This window comes from Citrus sinensis, chromosome 7, assembly GCF_022201045.2.
Source record: "Citrus sinensis cultivar Valencia sweet orange chromosome 7, DVS_A1.0, whole genome shotgun sequence".
Lineage (NCBI taxonomy): Eukaryota > Viridiplantae > Streptophyta > Magnoliopsida > Sapindales > Rutaceae > Citrus > Citrus sinensis.
Window position 1 is genome coordinate 16,603,964 of NC_068562.1, and position 13,614 is coordinate 16,617,577.

The 13,614-nt window shown below is 35.8% G+C and overlaps 2 protein-coding genes across 4 annotated transcripts; one reads left to right on the forward strand and one right to left on the reverse strand.

The window, feature by feature from the left end:
• The first annotated feature begins 309 nt into the window (after positions 1 to 309).
• Positions 310 to 4,391, forward strand: LOC102617606 (F-box/kelch-repeat protein At1g51550). Its single transcript, XM_006465111.4, has 2 exons — positions 310 to 906; positions 2,372 to 4,391. The coding sequence occupies exons 1-2, from the start codon at positions 477 to 479 to the stop codon at positions 3,340 to 3,342; spliced, it is 1,401 nt and encodes a 466-aa protein (XP_006465174.2). The 5' UTR covers positions 310 to 476; the 3' UTR covers positions 3,343 to 4,391.
• Positions 4,392 to 4,409: 18 nt separating this feature from the next.
• On the reverse strand, positions 4,410 to 13,099 carry LOC102617891 (kelch repeat-containing protein At3g27220). Of its 3 annotated transcripts, none has more exons than XM_006465112.4 (7): positions 12,569 to 13,097; positions 11,024 to 11,218; positions 9,703 to 9,932; positions 8,557 to 8,727; positions 6,707 to 6,812; positions 5,353 to 5,559; positions 4,410 to 4,817 (listed from the first exon to the last, which is right to left on the reverse strand). In XM_006465112.4, the coding sequence occupies exons 1-7, from the start codon at positions 12,776 to 12,778 to the stop codon at positions 4,647 to 4,649; spliced, it is 1,290 nt and encodes a 429-aa protein (XP_006465175.2). In that variant the 5' UTR covers positions 12,779 to 13,097; the 3' UTR covers positions 4,410 to 4,646. The 3 variants fall into 3 exon arrangements, with proteins under 3 accessions (XP_006465175.2, XP_052300326.1, XP_006465176.2); XM_052444366.1 differs by lacking the exon at positions 4,410 to 4,817 and adding an exon at positions 4,871 to 5,275 and having other exon boundaries at positions 12,569 to 13,099; XM_006465113.4 differs by lacking the exon at positions 4,410 to 4,817 and adding an exon at positions 4,871 to 5,248 and having other exon boundaries at positions 12,569 to 13,098.
• Between the last annotated feature and the right edge of the window lie 515 nt (positions 13,100 to 13,614).

A 13,614-nucleotide genomic window follows, 5' to 3' on the forward strand; every position in this document is an offset into this window, starting at 1 on the left:
AGGATGTAGTCGGGTTGGTTGCAGTGTAGTTGTAACTTCTAATAAAAATTCAGGTTCAATTCTTAAAGAGTGTTAAAAGGAGATTAAAAACTGTATTTGAGATTGTCCACCCCTTATCTTAAAAAAAACCATGCGGATATAACTAAAAGATAATAGTAAAAAAAAAACTCTCATTAGCCAAATTTGGTAAAATAATATCCTTCTTCTGTTGTTCTTCATAGTAAAAAATGGCTGGATTTTCTTTTAACCGGCGAAAATCCTACTATGATAAATCGGCAATGATGACAAATTTTTTTACCATTGTCGTATTGACATGAAGAAAGCCAACAAACAAAACTCATTTTGGAATTGGAGCTCTCCCAACACACACATGACACCTCTGCACGGCTCAGTCTCACTCACGCCGTCAGCAGGCAGCAACCATAGCCATAAATTCAAACAAATCATATTCCAAAAACTAACAAGCCATAACGCTCATGGCAGAATCCAGCAGTAGCACTAGTAACATTAACAACGGATCAACTTCACCTATAGCCAACTTAGCACAAGACCATCTATTCTCCATCTTGCTTAGACTTCCCGTAGACTCAATTCTGTCTTTTGCAATGACTTGCAAGAGATTCAGGTCATTAGCAAGCTCTGACACTTTGTGGGAGAGTATATGCAGGAGGGACTGGGGGCATAAGCAAGTTGATGCCTTCAAGTATTCTTGTAGCCAATATCAGATGATGATGATGACGGTGCCATGGATGAGGCTTTACAGGCAGGTTACACAACTTGAGTCTGTTTCTTGCAGAAATATTTCTGACGCAGATGGTGATTTGGTGTTGCCAAACCCCAGAGCTTCTCACTCTCTCAACTTTGTCTCTAATTGTTTGGTCTTGTTCGGTGGTGGCTGTGAAGGAGGTCAGTTCAAAAAATCAGTTTTTTCTTTTGTTTCATTTCTGGTTATGATTATGTTTTTTGGTGTGATATCTTGTGTTTTTCGTATTAGTCTTGAGTGATTTGGTTCTAAACTATGTTTATTTTGGTAGGCTTTTGTTTAATAAATGTGTTCATGGTGTTTAAAGTTCTTTGCTGGCTAAGGTGCTTTAAAGTTACCATGCTATGTTTATGCTTATTTATGGAAGGGATTAGATGGGTCAATTAAGGAATTTTTACATGGCATACAAATTGTAAGGGAGATTTCTTTATTACAATTACTGTAATCTGACTTCAAAATGTGAAGAATGTTTCCTGTGATCGTCCATGAGAGCAAATATGATACTTTTCAAGTATCCCTAATGATAAGAGTGAACAGAATCCAATGCCTAACGCAATATTCTTGGATCTCACTGCAGTCCTGCTTTTTGTGATTGCTTTAAACTGAAGAAAAGTTGATATTGTGAACAATAAAAAGACATGGGCACAACTCAAGAGACCAATGTTTGCATGAAAGTGATTGCCCTTATCCTGGTATTAGGAATTTTTATAGACCTCACTTATCATTACAACAGAAATCACAAATGATTCTACTGTTTAATTACTCCAGCTAACTTAATGGAAATTACCAAGTTCTGCTAAATCTGTAGATGATTTAGCTACATCCCAAAAGACTGAAATGAGTTGATAGCTAATGTGTGGAACTATAAACTTGAAATATGACTAGATATATATTGATTTGTGGGATCAAAAATTACAATATAGCACCCTTAGAGTTAAGCCAACTAAAGCACATGCCTTCGAACAATTACCTCTGTGGGCATGCTTCTATTTTGGTTATAGCATTACTTTGGGCCTTTAATAGGGTTAAGGACAAGGTCTTATAATGAGCATATAGATGTCTATAATATGTCTATAATGAAAAGTATTTAACTCTTCACTGATAACAGATTTAAAACAGGATATCTAACTTTTCAATTGTCTCAGGGTGAAAGTTCAAACTTCAAATCTTATAGCTGGATGCCTTCAGCACTGATGGCAATAGAAATCAGTTCCATTGCCGCATAAACTTGATGTGAAATGGTAATTAGTTTGATATACATTGGAAAAATCTTCTCTATTGGCCGCCCTCTCACAGCTTCTTTAATTTATGATTAGTTCTTTAGTTTATTGGATTGCAAAGACCAACGGGATCTCAGTCCTTGACTTGTGTCTGTTAAAAATATGGAAGCCACAGAACGGGAAAATAATTGTAGCGAGCAAGTAATTCTTTGTAGTTCACCTCGTTTCATCTACCATTTCACCATTTGAAATAATCACCTATGGGAATGAATAACTTCTTAAATTAGCTCGACGTAGTTTCTTGTGTGTGTGTTTTTTTTTCCCTGATAATAGCTAATGCTTTTGTCTTCGAACCACATTTTTGGGTTGCATTTTCTCTTCACTACAGGACGCCATCTTGATGATACGTGGGTAGCATACGTTGGCAACGATTTCCAGGGGATGCTGAAGTGGCAGAAAGTTAATTCAGGCATTCCTAGCGGAAGATTTGGGCATACATGTGTTGTAATTGGTGATTGTCTTGTTCTTTTTGGAGGAATAAATGACCGTGGTAACCGTCACAATGATACATGGATAGGGCAGATTGCGTGCCATGAGAACCTTGGTATCACATTGTCATGGAGGCTGCTCGATGTTGGGTCTATTGCACCACCGGCACGTGGGGCCCATGCTGCATGTTGTATTGATAATAGGAAGATGGTAATTCATGCAGGTATTGGGTTGTACGGTCTCAGATTAGGTGATACGTGGGTTTTAGAACTATCAGAAAATTTTTGTTTTGGGTCATGGCAACAGCTTGTGACTCACCCATCGCCTCCTGCTCGTTCAGGGCACTCCTTGACCTGCATAGGAGGAAACCGCACAGTTCTATTTGGTGGTAGAGGAGTGGGCTATGAGGTGCTTAATGATGTCTGGTTCTTGGATGTGTATGAAGGTTTTTTCAAATGGGTACAAATATCCTATGAATTACAGAACATTCCCGCGGGATTTTCCCTCCCCCGAGTTGGTCACTCAGCTACGCTCATATTGGGAGGCCGAGTACTAATTTATGGAGGGGAAGATTCAGCCAGGCGACGGAAAGATGACTTCTGGGTGCTGGATACTAAAGCGATACCATTCACTAGTGTGCAGCAATCTATGCTGGACTCAAGGGGATTATTGCTGAATATGTGGAAAAGGTTGAGGGCAGAGGGTTATAAACCCAACTGTCGGTCATTTCATCGAGCCTGTCCAGATTATTCGGGCCGCTACTTGTATGTGTTTGGTGGAATGGTGGATGGTTTAGTTCAGCCTGCTGATACGTCAGGGTTGAGATTCGATGGGAGGCTGCTGCTCGTTGAGCTTGCACCGTTGCTGTAAAAAGGAATGTGATACAGCTAATGCCAGAGTATTTTTGTTGCTGCCATTACATTCATGTCAGTTCTTTCAGGTAGCTTACCAATGTTATATGTACATCTTTTGTGAATTCAAATCACCAGAGATAAAAGGTCTTGTGGTATTCCGACCAGAATATCTAAAAGTTGATTGTAGTAACCAAGTTATGAATTGGTAGTGCTGTGGAGAAGAGTAATACAATTTCCTAGGCTTTGAATAATGTGATAAAGGAACTTGAAGGGCCAGCAGTTTGAGGTGTATCCACGGCAGCACTAGTAAATTCCTACTGGAGGTTCATTTTGAAATCTAGGCCATTCTTAGATTGGCACTGTGTAATTGCTAATGTCAAGTTCTGAAATCAATGTACCTGATTCCTGAGGTAGAAGGGTACTTAGAAAGTCTAATGTCCAATAAAAAATTGATAAATCCTTAGCATAGACAAAACAGTAAACTAGTTAAACATGTAGTGAGTGTTGGTTCAATTAGTAAGATACCCAAAAAACCAAAAAAATCCAAATACAGAAACAACCATTAGACAAATTATTTTACCATACCCCAGCCGCACAGTTAACCAAAATCCACCAAATCTCATATTTCCTTGGTGATACTATAGACATTGTAAAGGAAAAAAAAATAGACAATCTATGTGCAGACTTTGTTTCATTAGCCAATCCGACTTGTACGTGGCTTGTTCAGTTAGTAAGATAGTTTTAGTTTGATGGTAAATGCCTGTTAGTAATAAGCAAAAATGTTCTAGCAAAGAACGGCTCTGATCTTGTGAAAGCATTGCAACTTGTGGCACATTCACAAGTGTGTTTTGCGAATGATGTTTTAAGTGCTGAATTAATACCCCATAACGCAACGATACAGTATAGCTCATTGTAACGAGAACATTGCCCCTTAAATTCTTTCTATGGTAATTATTAGCATACCTTGATGGCAAAAATTATTTTCCCTCTCCTTTCAAGTTTTATGGCTTTATGCACTATATAAAATCCAACCCAACCTTTAAAAAAAACAAAAAAACAAACAAACAAACAGGCCCCTCGAAGTCAAAATTGATCTGGGTAGTTGGATAATGTAAAATTGACTATACTTCCTGAGAACAAATGGGAGTTAATCTATTCGTTTCTTTAATTTTACAACACTCGGGGGAGACAAAAAATATTGATGATTAGGCCACTGAAAATTACAAATAAAATTACGGCAAGACAAACAATTGACTTGATTACAAGTGGTTAATAAATTTAGTAGGAAAGATCCCAACAAAATAATCAACAAGAATTCCATCATGAGTTTAATAACAATTTGGTTCTCCACATATCTCCATGTACCTTCCTTGGTGCCGGATCGTCTGGTCCCTTATCTCGCTGTCCTGATGTGAAGTAGAACCATCCATTCCAGTAACCAGCTAGAGTTGTTTTCACACGGTAAGGGAGTTTTCCAATCACATGCCACTTCTGTCAACGTTAAAAAAAATAATAATAATAATAAGTAAATACAAACCAATCAGTGATAAATCTGTCGCAGTAACTGACATTTACAAATTACATACTTTATTAACTACAATAGGTAACCAATGCACACGACATTGTTACTTGAAAATAAAAAACTAACCCTAAATGATATTATCACTATTGATCAACTACATACGATAGCAACATTTTAATGTACTTTACAAATATACCTAGCCTTGGTCAAAATAATTCTTTCTATATACATGCTACTAAATATCGGAAAATAATGCAACATTCTTCTTAAACCTAGTAATATACAAGCCCTTCTCGCTTCAATGAAAGTGTTTGATTTATGTGCCTAGGCAGCACGGAATTAAGCAGCACTTCACTGTTTTTAAGTTTGTTTTCTACGGCATTGCATTCAGGACAGCCACCTGAAAGCAATTATGTAGCATCAGCCTCTTTAACAGAGGCATATAAGTCAACTGCATTTGACATGTGGGTGACAAAGTATATTAAAAGGATAAAAAGCTGATACCAGTGTGTTCAAGTTAAACTGAAATATTTCTCCAACCAGAACCATCTTTTTGGTTGTAGGATGCTTCTCTGTTGTGCCTCCAACAATGACGATAGAATTGTTGACAAGCACCCAAGCAAATTCAATATGAGAATCTGGTTTTGGCATAGAAGGCAAGACTTTCCACTTCATCTCGTCATCCAGCATGTAGACATCATCATATACAACCTGAAACAACAAAAATTGAGAGCTGTATTGAAGGCACTACTTATTGAACAGAAAGGGCATAAGGGTACGGCATTTGGAAAGAAAAAGGAAAGGAGATTGTTAAGACATAGAAACTATCCTATACTTCGTCGACAGCCCCAAAGGCACTTCAGTCATTAGAAAAAGTACATCCATTGATACATGGTGGAAAGGAGATTGATAAGACAGCAACTTATCAAACTATATAATATTGTTTCATACACTTCTATTCATTCACAATGCAGACATTATTGAATTTGAACTTTAAACTTTTCATCTCATCAACCAACAACCATACCATAGTTTATTCATTAAAGGAAGAACAGAATCTGCAAGTAGTTTTTTTTTTTTTTTAAATGGGGAAAAAATCTACGCAAAAATTTAATAAAAGTTTGTGAGTAGCAAGCTGAGTGCTGAAGTCCATATCAAATGTATCACTTAGCATTTTTTCACAAATGTAGTCTCCCAAATTGTTTCCTTAACCTTGGAATTACTTAACATGACCAAACCACACTCTTGATTGAAACAGGAATTACTCAACTCCAAGACAAAAAGAAATTTACTCACAAGTCTACATTCTCTCGACATTGCAAAGGAAACCAGCGTTCATGTATCTCCTAATGAGCATGTATGTTCATTAATTACACTACGTGTCCATGGCGACACGCTTATCACATGGCTGCTGCATCATTACCTATTGTATATTTTTTGTAATTCCATCTCCACGACCCACACACTTGATTCAAGCAGAAATATACTCACAAGTCTATATTCTCTCTACATTGCATAGGAAACCTGAGTTCATGTATCTCCTCACAAGCACGTATGTTCATTAATTACACTCTATGTGTCATATGGCCACAGACTTATCACATGGCTGCCGCATCATTACCGACAGCATATCTTTTGTAATTCCATCCTCTTAATTGACTGATTCCCAGATTATCTACCTCTCATTATAATTACTGTCCACCATAGCTTCACTTGTCTATCAAAGAACACCTTTAAGTTTGCAAAATCGTTCTAGCCGATAAAAGGATTACACAGGATCCATTGCAATGCAAATGATCATACAGATTAATCAAAACAAATTCACTAAACATTGAACAAAGACGAACTAATCAATTACCTCATTCCTACGAGAGCACTTGAAAATAGGCGATCCTGGTTTGGCCATAAAATCACCTTCTTGACCACCAATAACAAGTAGACGATCATCAACCACAACACAAGCCCTAAATCAAATTCATGGCAAACAAAGCAAATGAGATTTACACAAGGCAAATCCAATTGATGCTTGATGCTATCATTAACTTGACAGCAGATATCAAACTAATAAAATTGCATTTCCATCAAATTGCACTCCAACTATTTATGCAGTTTTTAATCCAAGAAGCCATAGAGGTAAAAGAGAAGCAAAATCTGGAATTCAGTTGGGCCCGTTGAAGAATCCCACAATTCTAAGACGGGGAAAAAAAGGAGCAAAGGTAAAATGAGACAGAATAAAAGAGATTTTAACAAAAAGGGATTGCAATCCAAAATTAAGACAAAGGAAAGCCAAAGAACTTTGGACAGTTTTCTACTCTGAAGGAAGCTTCGGATGATTTTTGTTTATTTTAGTGGGAGAAAAACTTCTTCTGATGCATAATATAAAACATTAAACCAATTTTATCAACAACAAGAATTATACATAGGCAATAGACCAGTAAACTCCCCCAAGCAAACCAAAGAACAAAAACACCACTCTAGTCTCTATAAATAAGAACAAGAAGTACCCTGGAATTGTTCAAAAAACCAAATCCCATACAGATGCTAAGAATTTATGTTTGACTGTTTATCCCATGGGAAATCAAACCACCTCCACTTGTCAAAAAAGCAAACAAAACACAGCATCTCTATAAACCCAAAACTTTTTTTTCCACCATCTAAAGTGAAGTGATTCTCAACTAATAATGAAACTCAAGAAGCCTGACAACCAAGTAATTTTAGCTTCTTTAAGAAGCTTCCAGCAAAAACTTAAAGCGGTTGGAAAGGGAACAAGTAGTCAATACTTTCTAATTTCCTTTTGCACATAACACATTAATCAGGACCAAAATAAACCGAAGGCCATCAACTTTTTGAATAATATCAAGACTGCTACTCCTTCCACAAGCCAAAAGTCAACAGGAAAATTGAGCTTACAAGGAACATTAGCCTCCCATATCATCAAAGCTAGGTGGAATATGGAAAATGAATTTATATAAGATTCGTTATCCAGGAGAACTGGATTCAAATTGGTTTAAAAAGGTATCTAGCATGGTAAAATATATCAGCAACTGTGATAAAGACAGAAAATCTATACGATGAATTATGAGATTTGTTTTGACCCCAGACAAATGAGAGGAGAGCTTAACCAAGTAGAAAATCTTTTGTATGTGTGCGTCCGTTGCCATTTGAAATAATTCAAGATGGCATCAATAGCACGGCATATTAAATTTTAGCCAAACACACACACACACACACAGGGAGGGAGGAAGAAGGCCAATGAGGCAATCGAGCTTAGAATAACACTGATATATAAGGAAATTAACAGTAGGGCACCTTAGATTCCAAATTGCACCTTTCAGGCTTTCTGGATGATGGTTCCTAGAGATGGGAAATTTTCTTTTTTATTTCTTCATTTACATCACAGAATCCAGCCACTAATTGGGACTTGGGGCGACTTGGAAGTCCACATCATATTGCTAATGTATATTACCTTACGTCTATATGAAAATTCTAAACCATCGATGTAAGACATGACAAAAATCAGAAGCAGAAATGCAAAAGGTTGAAAAAGGAATCCTCATGATTCCTAAAGGATAAGAAGTACCAAGGGATATAACTTTTATTTTTAAATTATCATCCTCAAATATATGAAAGTGTGAAATGCTCACGATAAGACTGCAGCATAGACGAAATAACAAAAACGTTAAACATAACATAATAAAGTCCACAAACCTATGAGGTCCTCCGCGAGGAATCGGAATTTCAGTTCTCCACTCCTTTTCTAATGGTTTTCCATCCTTGACTGCAAGGCTCCAATGATCTACTTCAGGTGTGTACCGATTCTCCCCACTACCACCCATCACATGTAGTCTACCTCTCCAGAGTTGAGTTGCAGGTGCATACCTGAAAATTATCTTATTAGACATTTTTCACTAAATTTTAAAACAGCAGAAAGAACAAAAGACATCATGAACAATCTTCGACAACAAATAAAAAGAGCCCCTCCTGGATTACAGCTGGGCATTGCTATCTTAAACTAATCAGAGAAGAACTTGCTGTTAGCTATCCAACTTAGTACCACTGCTAAGTAGAGCACATTTAGGACTATAACCCACAATAAAATAACAAACATGTCAAAAATCCTAAAGGTAAGCCAAATTGAATTTCATTTATAAGCCAAAGATTAGTTAGTAAGATGATTGTAGAAGATTTAAATATACTTAAGAGCAATCTCATAAATAACATAAAGGATAACACTCTCTGTACAAACCTTAGTCCCCTTTCAGAATGTACATGAAGCTGCAGCAAATACATTCATATACCTTGACATTTAATTTCTCATCTCTGCACTATTTGTCTTTCTGATAGAACTTCTTAAATTGTAATTAAAAACTGATGGCAAAATTAATGAAATTCTTCTTGACTTCTAATGATGTTAAAAAAAAAGAAAAAAAAACTAGGGGACAAAATAGAAGCCCAAGTAAGAACCATTAATTAGAAAGGCATCAACATTTCTGCAACTCCATTAACACAAGTTACAATAAAAACATCTAGTGTTGAAGTCCATAAAAAGGAGAGGTTACAATTTAAAATCTTCCTCATTATTAGTCTTTCCCTTTAAATTTAAAATCTTCCTCATTATTTGTCTCTCCCTTTAAACAAAATGCATTCGGTCTCCATAAATGAACTTTAAAATAAGGATCAAAACAGTGAAAACAAAAAAGTATTGAGGGAAAAAAATGCTGCAAACACTAGAATTTAGATGAGAAGCAAATCGGTTTCTATAAAGAAAATCAACAAAAAAACAAGGAGAGTTTCTCTGGTGCAGGCCCAACATATGATTGTCAACAGTGATAGAATAGACGCATTCACGCATACCGAGGAACAGGTAAGGGTGGCAGGTCCTGCCATTTCTTTGTCTCAGTATCGAGCACGAATGTATGGGCAGTAGGACCTCTGCATTGCGGACCATATTGTCCGGTAACTACATAGATATATCTACCATCTGTTACCATTCCTAAATGTGAATGGGCCATTTCTCTTGGCATATCAAATCTTCCTCCCCATGTATTATCTGTAAAATTGTAGATATCAACGTGTGAATGCACCTGTGAACAGAAAAAATATGAGCTCAAATATATAGTGAGAGGGTTTCACAAAACAGAAACAAGTACAATGAGGGAATGTTAGATTTGCCAAGAAATCGGTAACATAAATAAGCCTTATTATGATGTGCAACCGCTTGTCAGGAGCACTGCAGTAACAAATAATGCCAACCCAAATAATTGCGTAAGGCATGATAATCTGACAATTGGTATTTTAAAACTAAATAATTCCATCCCCACGTAGAATGAAAAATTAGTATTTGCCCCAGCTGGCCCCTCTAACATAAGAAACAAAAAAGGTGTCAACATCAAAAGGACTGTTTAGGCAGGGGTGTCCTAAAGAATAAAATCACGGAATTTTGTGTGTATGTGTGTGAATATGCCAAAAAATTCAAGCATGAGCACCATAGGAGCAGTAAAATATCACAGAAAATCAAATATGAAGGGGAATGGGAACAGTTAACACTTGGTGTGAGATAAAACACCAGAAGGCTTAAAAAATTAGGTATGTAAATCCCAGAAATCGAGAGAGGGTTCAGTAGCAGTCATGAATATCAGCCAAGAACATCAAATTAAGCTATGATGACGCAAGAGAAGTTCTCAACTAGAAAAATAACAGTAAACTAAAGTCCCTTTCATGCATTACAGTTACTTTTTAAGGTATACATAGAACACAAAACTAGAGATGGGAATTTGGCTCAAAATGGTTTCAAAAGAATGGTTCAAATTGTCTAAAATAAACAGACAACGATCACAACATCCTTTTTTCTCTTCTTCTTCTTCTTCATTTTCATTTTTTTTGGGGGGGGGGTTTTGTGGTGGGGGAGAAGGGGAGGTGGGGTGTAAGCTCGTGGTATGTGTAAACTCAAATTTGAATGTATACAACTAAACATGAAAAATCTTCAAAGTTAAAATCTACACTTGATACTAGTTATCATTTATATTAGAGACATGTTCTGTTTTGCTTTACACAAGCTCTGTTAAACAGAGCAACAGATGTTATTCATATACTTTGACAATTCCAAGAAAATTACATGATGAAATTTAAACAGAAAATAAATTCCACAAAAATGGGTTCAGTAGAAGCTTCTCACATAGTCAATGCTGCCATATCCAGCAAACACATAAAGAAGATTCTTAATCTGTATAGCTGCCCCATCTAGACGAGGCACTGGTGCTGCTTTCATCTTTTCCCATTTCAATTCTGGTGCAGGTAAATCTTGAAAAGTTGCTGGTAAGATCCTCTTAGGAACAACATCCTTCTTAGTTTTAACTCCAATATTTTCTCCCTACAAATAACACAGGCTGGTCATTAGTTTCAAGGATCTAAACAAAAATTTTCTTTCCCAACATCTTTTCATCAAGTAAACAGACCCAATTCAAAAAATGCTGCAAAAATAAGGTTGAAGGATCAATATTCCTAGTTTCTAAAACCAGAAAACTTCACCAAACTAAGCAGATAAGTTTACCAGATAATGCTTACAAGAAATTTCAAGGTTTTTCCCAAATTGTGGAAATCCCGAACTCAACAAATTAAATATCAAATACTAAATCCCTATAGATTGCCTCACCAAATAAGAAATGGTTTAATGTTCTTAAATAAAGGTGAAGATTTATTTTTGAAAATTGAAAGCCAGTCTTCAATCCTCAAAAGTTCATTGCTATTCAAGGATAAGTTGGCTGAGGACTAAAATTTAATCAAAACCCCAAATCACAAATAAAATAAGATCTAAAAATCTTAATGTTGGGGGTAAATCACTTGTCCCTCTGGGAGCATATAGACTATGGGGCACATCATTGATTTTGCTACATTTTAAGGTAAGAAAAATTCCCTGAGCTCAAATGACTGAGAAATTGATTAGGGTCAAGCATATGTTTATCTCCTGCATTTTACTACCCGTCTAACAGATTTATGTAACATTTCATGTCTAATTAAACTTTTTTGTGCAAAACTGAGCTGCACCAATACTTATCAGGACCCTAAGACTTAAGTGTTTGTATAAGCAATGGTATTATTGCAGACACAACTAGCGCTAAATAATTAGATGCAATAATACCACTGCTTGTACAAACACCCAAGTTAACAACAATGTAATTTAGAACAGTTTATCTTCCACATATTCGAATTAGCACTTAATATCCCAGGTAAAATTAAACTGCTTGAGAACTAACCAGAAGCTCAATTCCACTTAACATAAGTTGCTGTCATTACCCGAATACATTTTACTAGAACTAAATACTTACAACTATCAGCAACCTAATTATTCTAAACCTTCCACCATGTTGCACACATGTTCTAACTTTAATTTGGTTTTAACTTACCAAGAGGCCACAATCAGTAAACAAGAATTGGCAAATCAAACTCTACAAAATTACAAAACATTTAATTTTTCCATGTGGGTGTTCATATCAACAATTTTTAAGCACAATTAAGCTCTCATTTTGTAACTTTTCAAACATCCAATTGCACCAAACAACAAAATAAAGCACACCCATCAGATAATAATAATAATAATGATGATGATGATGATGATGATGATCACAACAAACACCACGACATGATTGCACCAATGTGAAACCCTAGTCTACTAAAACATGGAAAAAAAATTCAGTGCAATTAAGCAGCCGAACAAGCTTACCTTTTGTGGGCCATTATTGGGCAAGATTATGGAATTATGATAAGGGGACCAATTGGAGGCGATGTTTAAGTAAGAAGAAGTGAATTTAGAAGAAGAAGCCCAGAAGAAATCAGCGACTAATGCAAACCCTAGAATCATCACAAATATCGACAACACCACTCTCGCCGGCGACGGCGTCGTCGAGTTTTTCCCGACGAATGAGCGTCCCATATCTCTCTGTAACAATGTATCAAAATCAAATCAAAGATTCTACCATGTGATTATGCGCATATGGGGATATACATTTATTCGTCGAGGAAGAAAGAGAAGTGGAATTGACTCTTCTTTCTTCAAGCTTCTCACTGACAGTCGCTCTCTGTATCTTGCTCTCTCTGTGTATAAAATTGGACCGATCTTGAAATGGGACAGATCCGACCGGGGTCCTCATCACACGCACACGCTGTCACCGCCGACATCGGCATTTTTGTAATTTTGTTACTCTACGATCATTATTACCTGTGATATTAACCCTCTACGTAGGGATGGCAAAAGACCTTCGGAGATTTTCTCTATTGGGTATAATAATAATTTTAAACTAATTTTTTATTGAAAAACGTATGGATAATTTTTTATCTAATTTTTTTATTCAAAGCGGGTTGGGGATGAGGTGAAATCCTCATTCTCTACCCGTTTTCTTATTTTTTCATATTAATTTTTAATTTTATTTTTATTTTTTAAAATTATTAATAAATAAATAATAAAATTTAAAATTATATTAAATATTATTATAAATAACAAATATCAAAATATTTATATAAATATACTATAAAAATTTTGAGCCTACTTAACTAATTATAGTCCTAAATTACTATTTAATCAGATTTTATTCTAAAGATCTTAGCCTAATATTCTTTTAAATTATGAGTCATATTGCTTATATTATTTTTACTGTTTTAGATTTGAAACCTAATATTATCTCTCAATTTGTCACATCTCTCAAGGAAGAACATGAGGTGTGAGAGTAAATACTTTTATTAAAAATATTAATTTCAGTATCTATACTCATT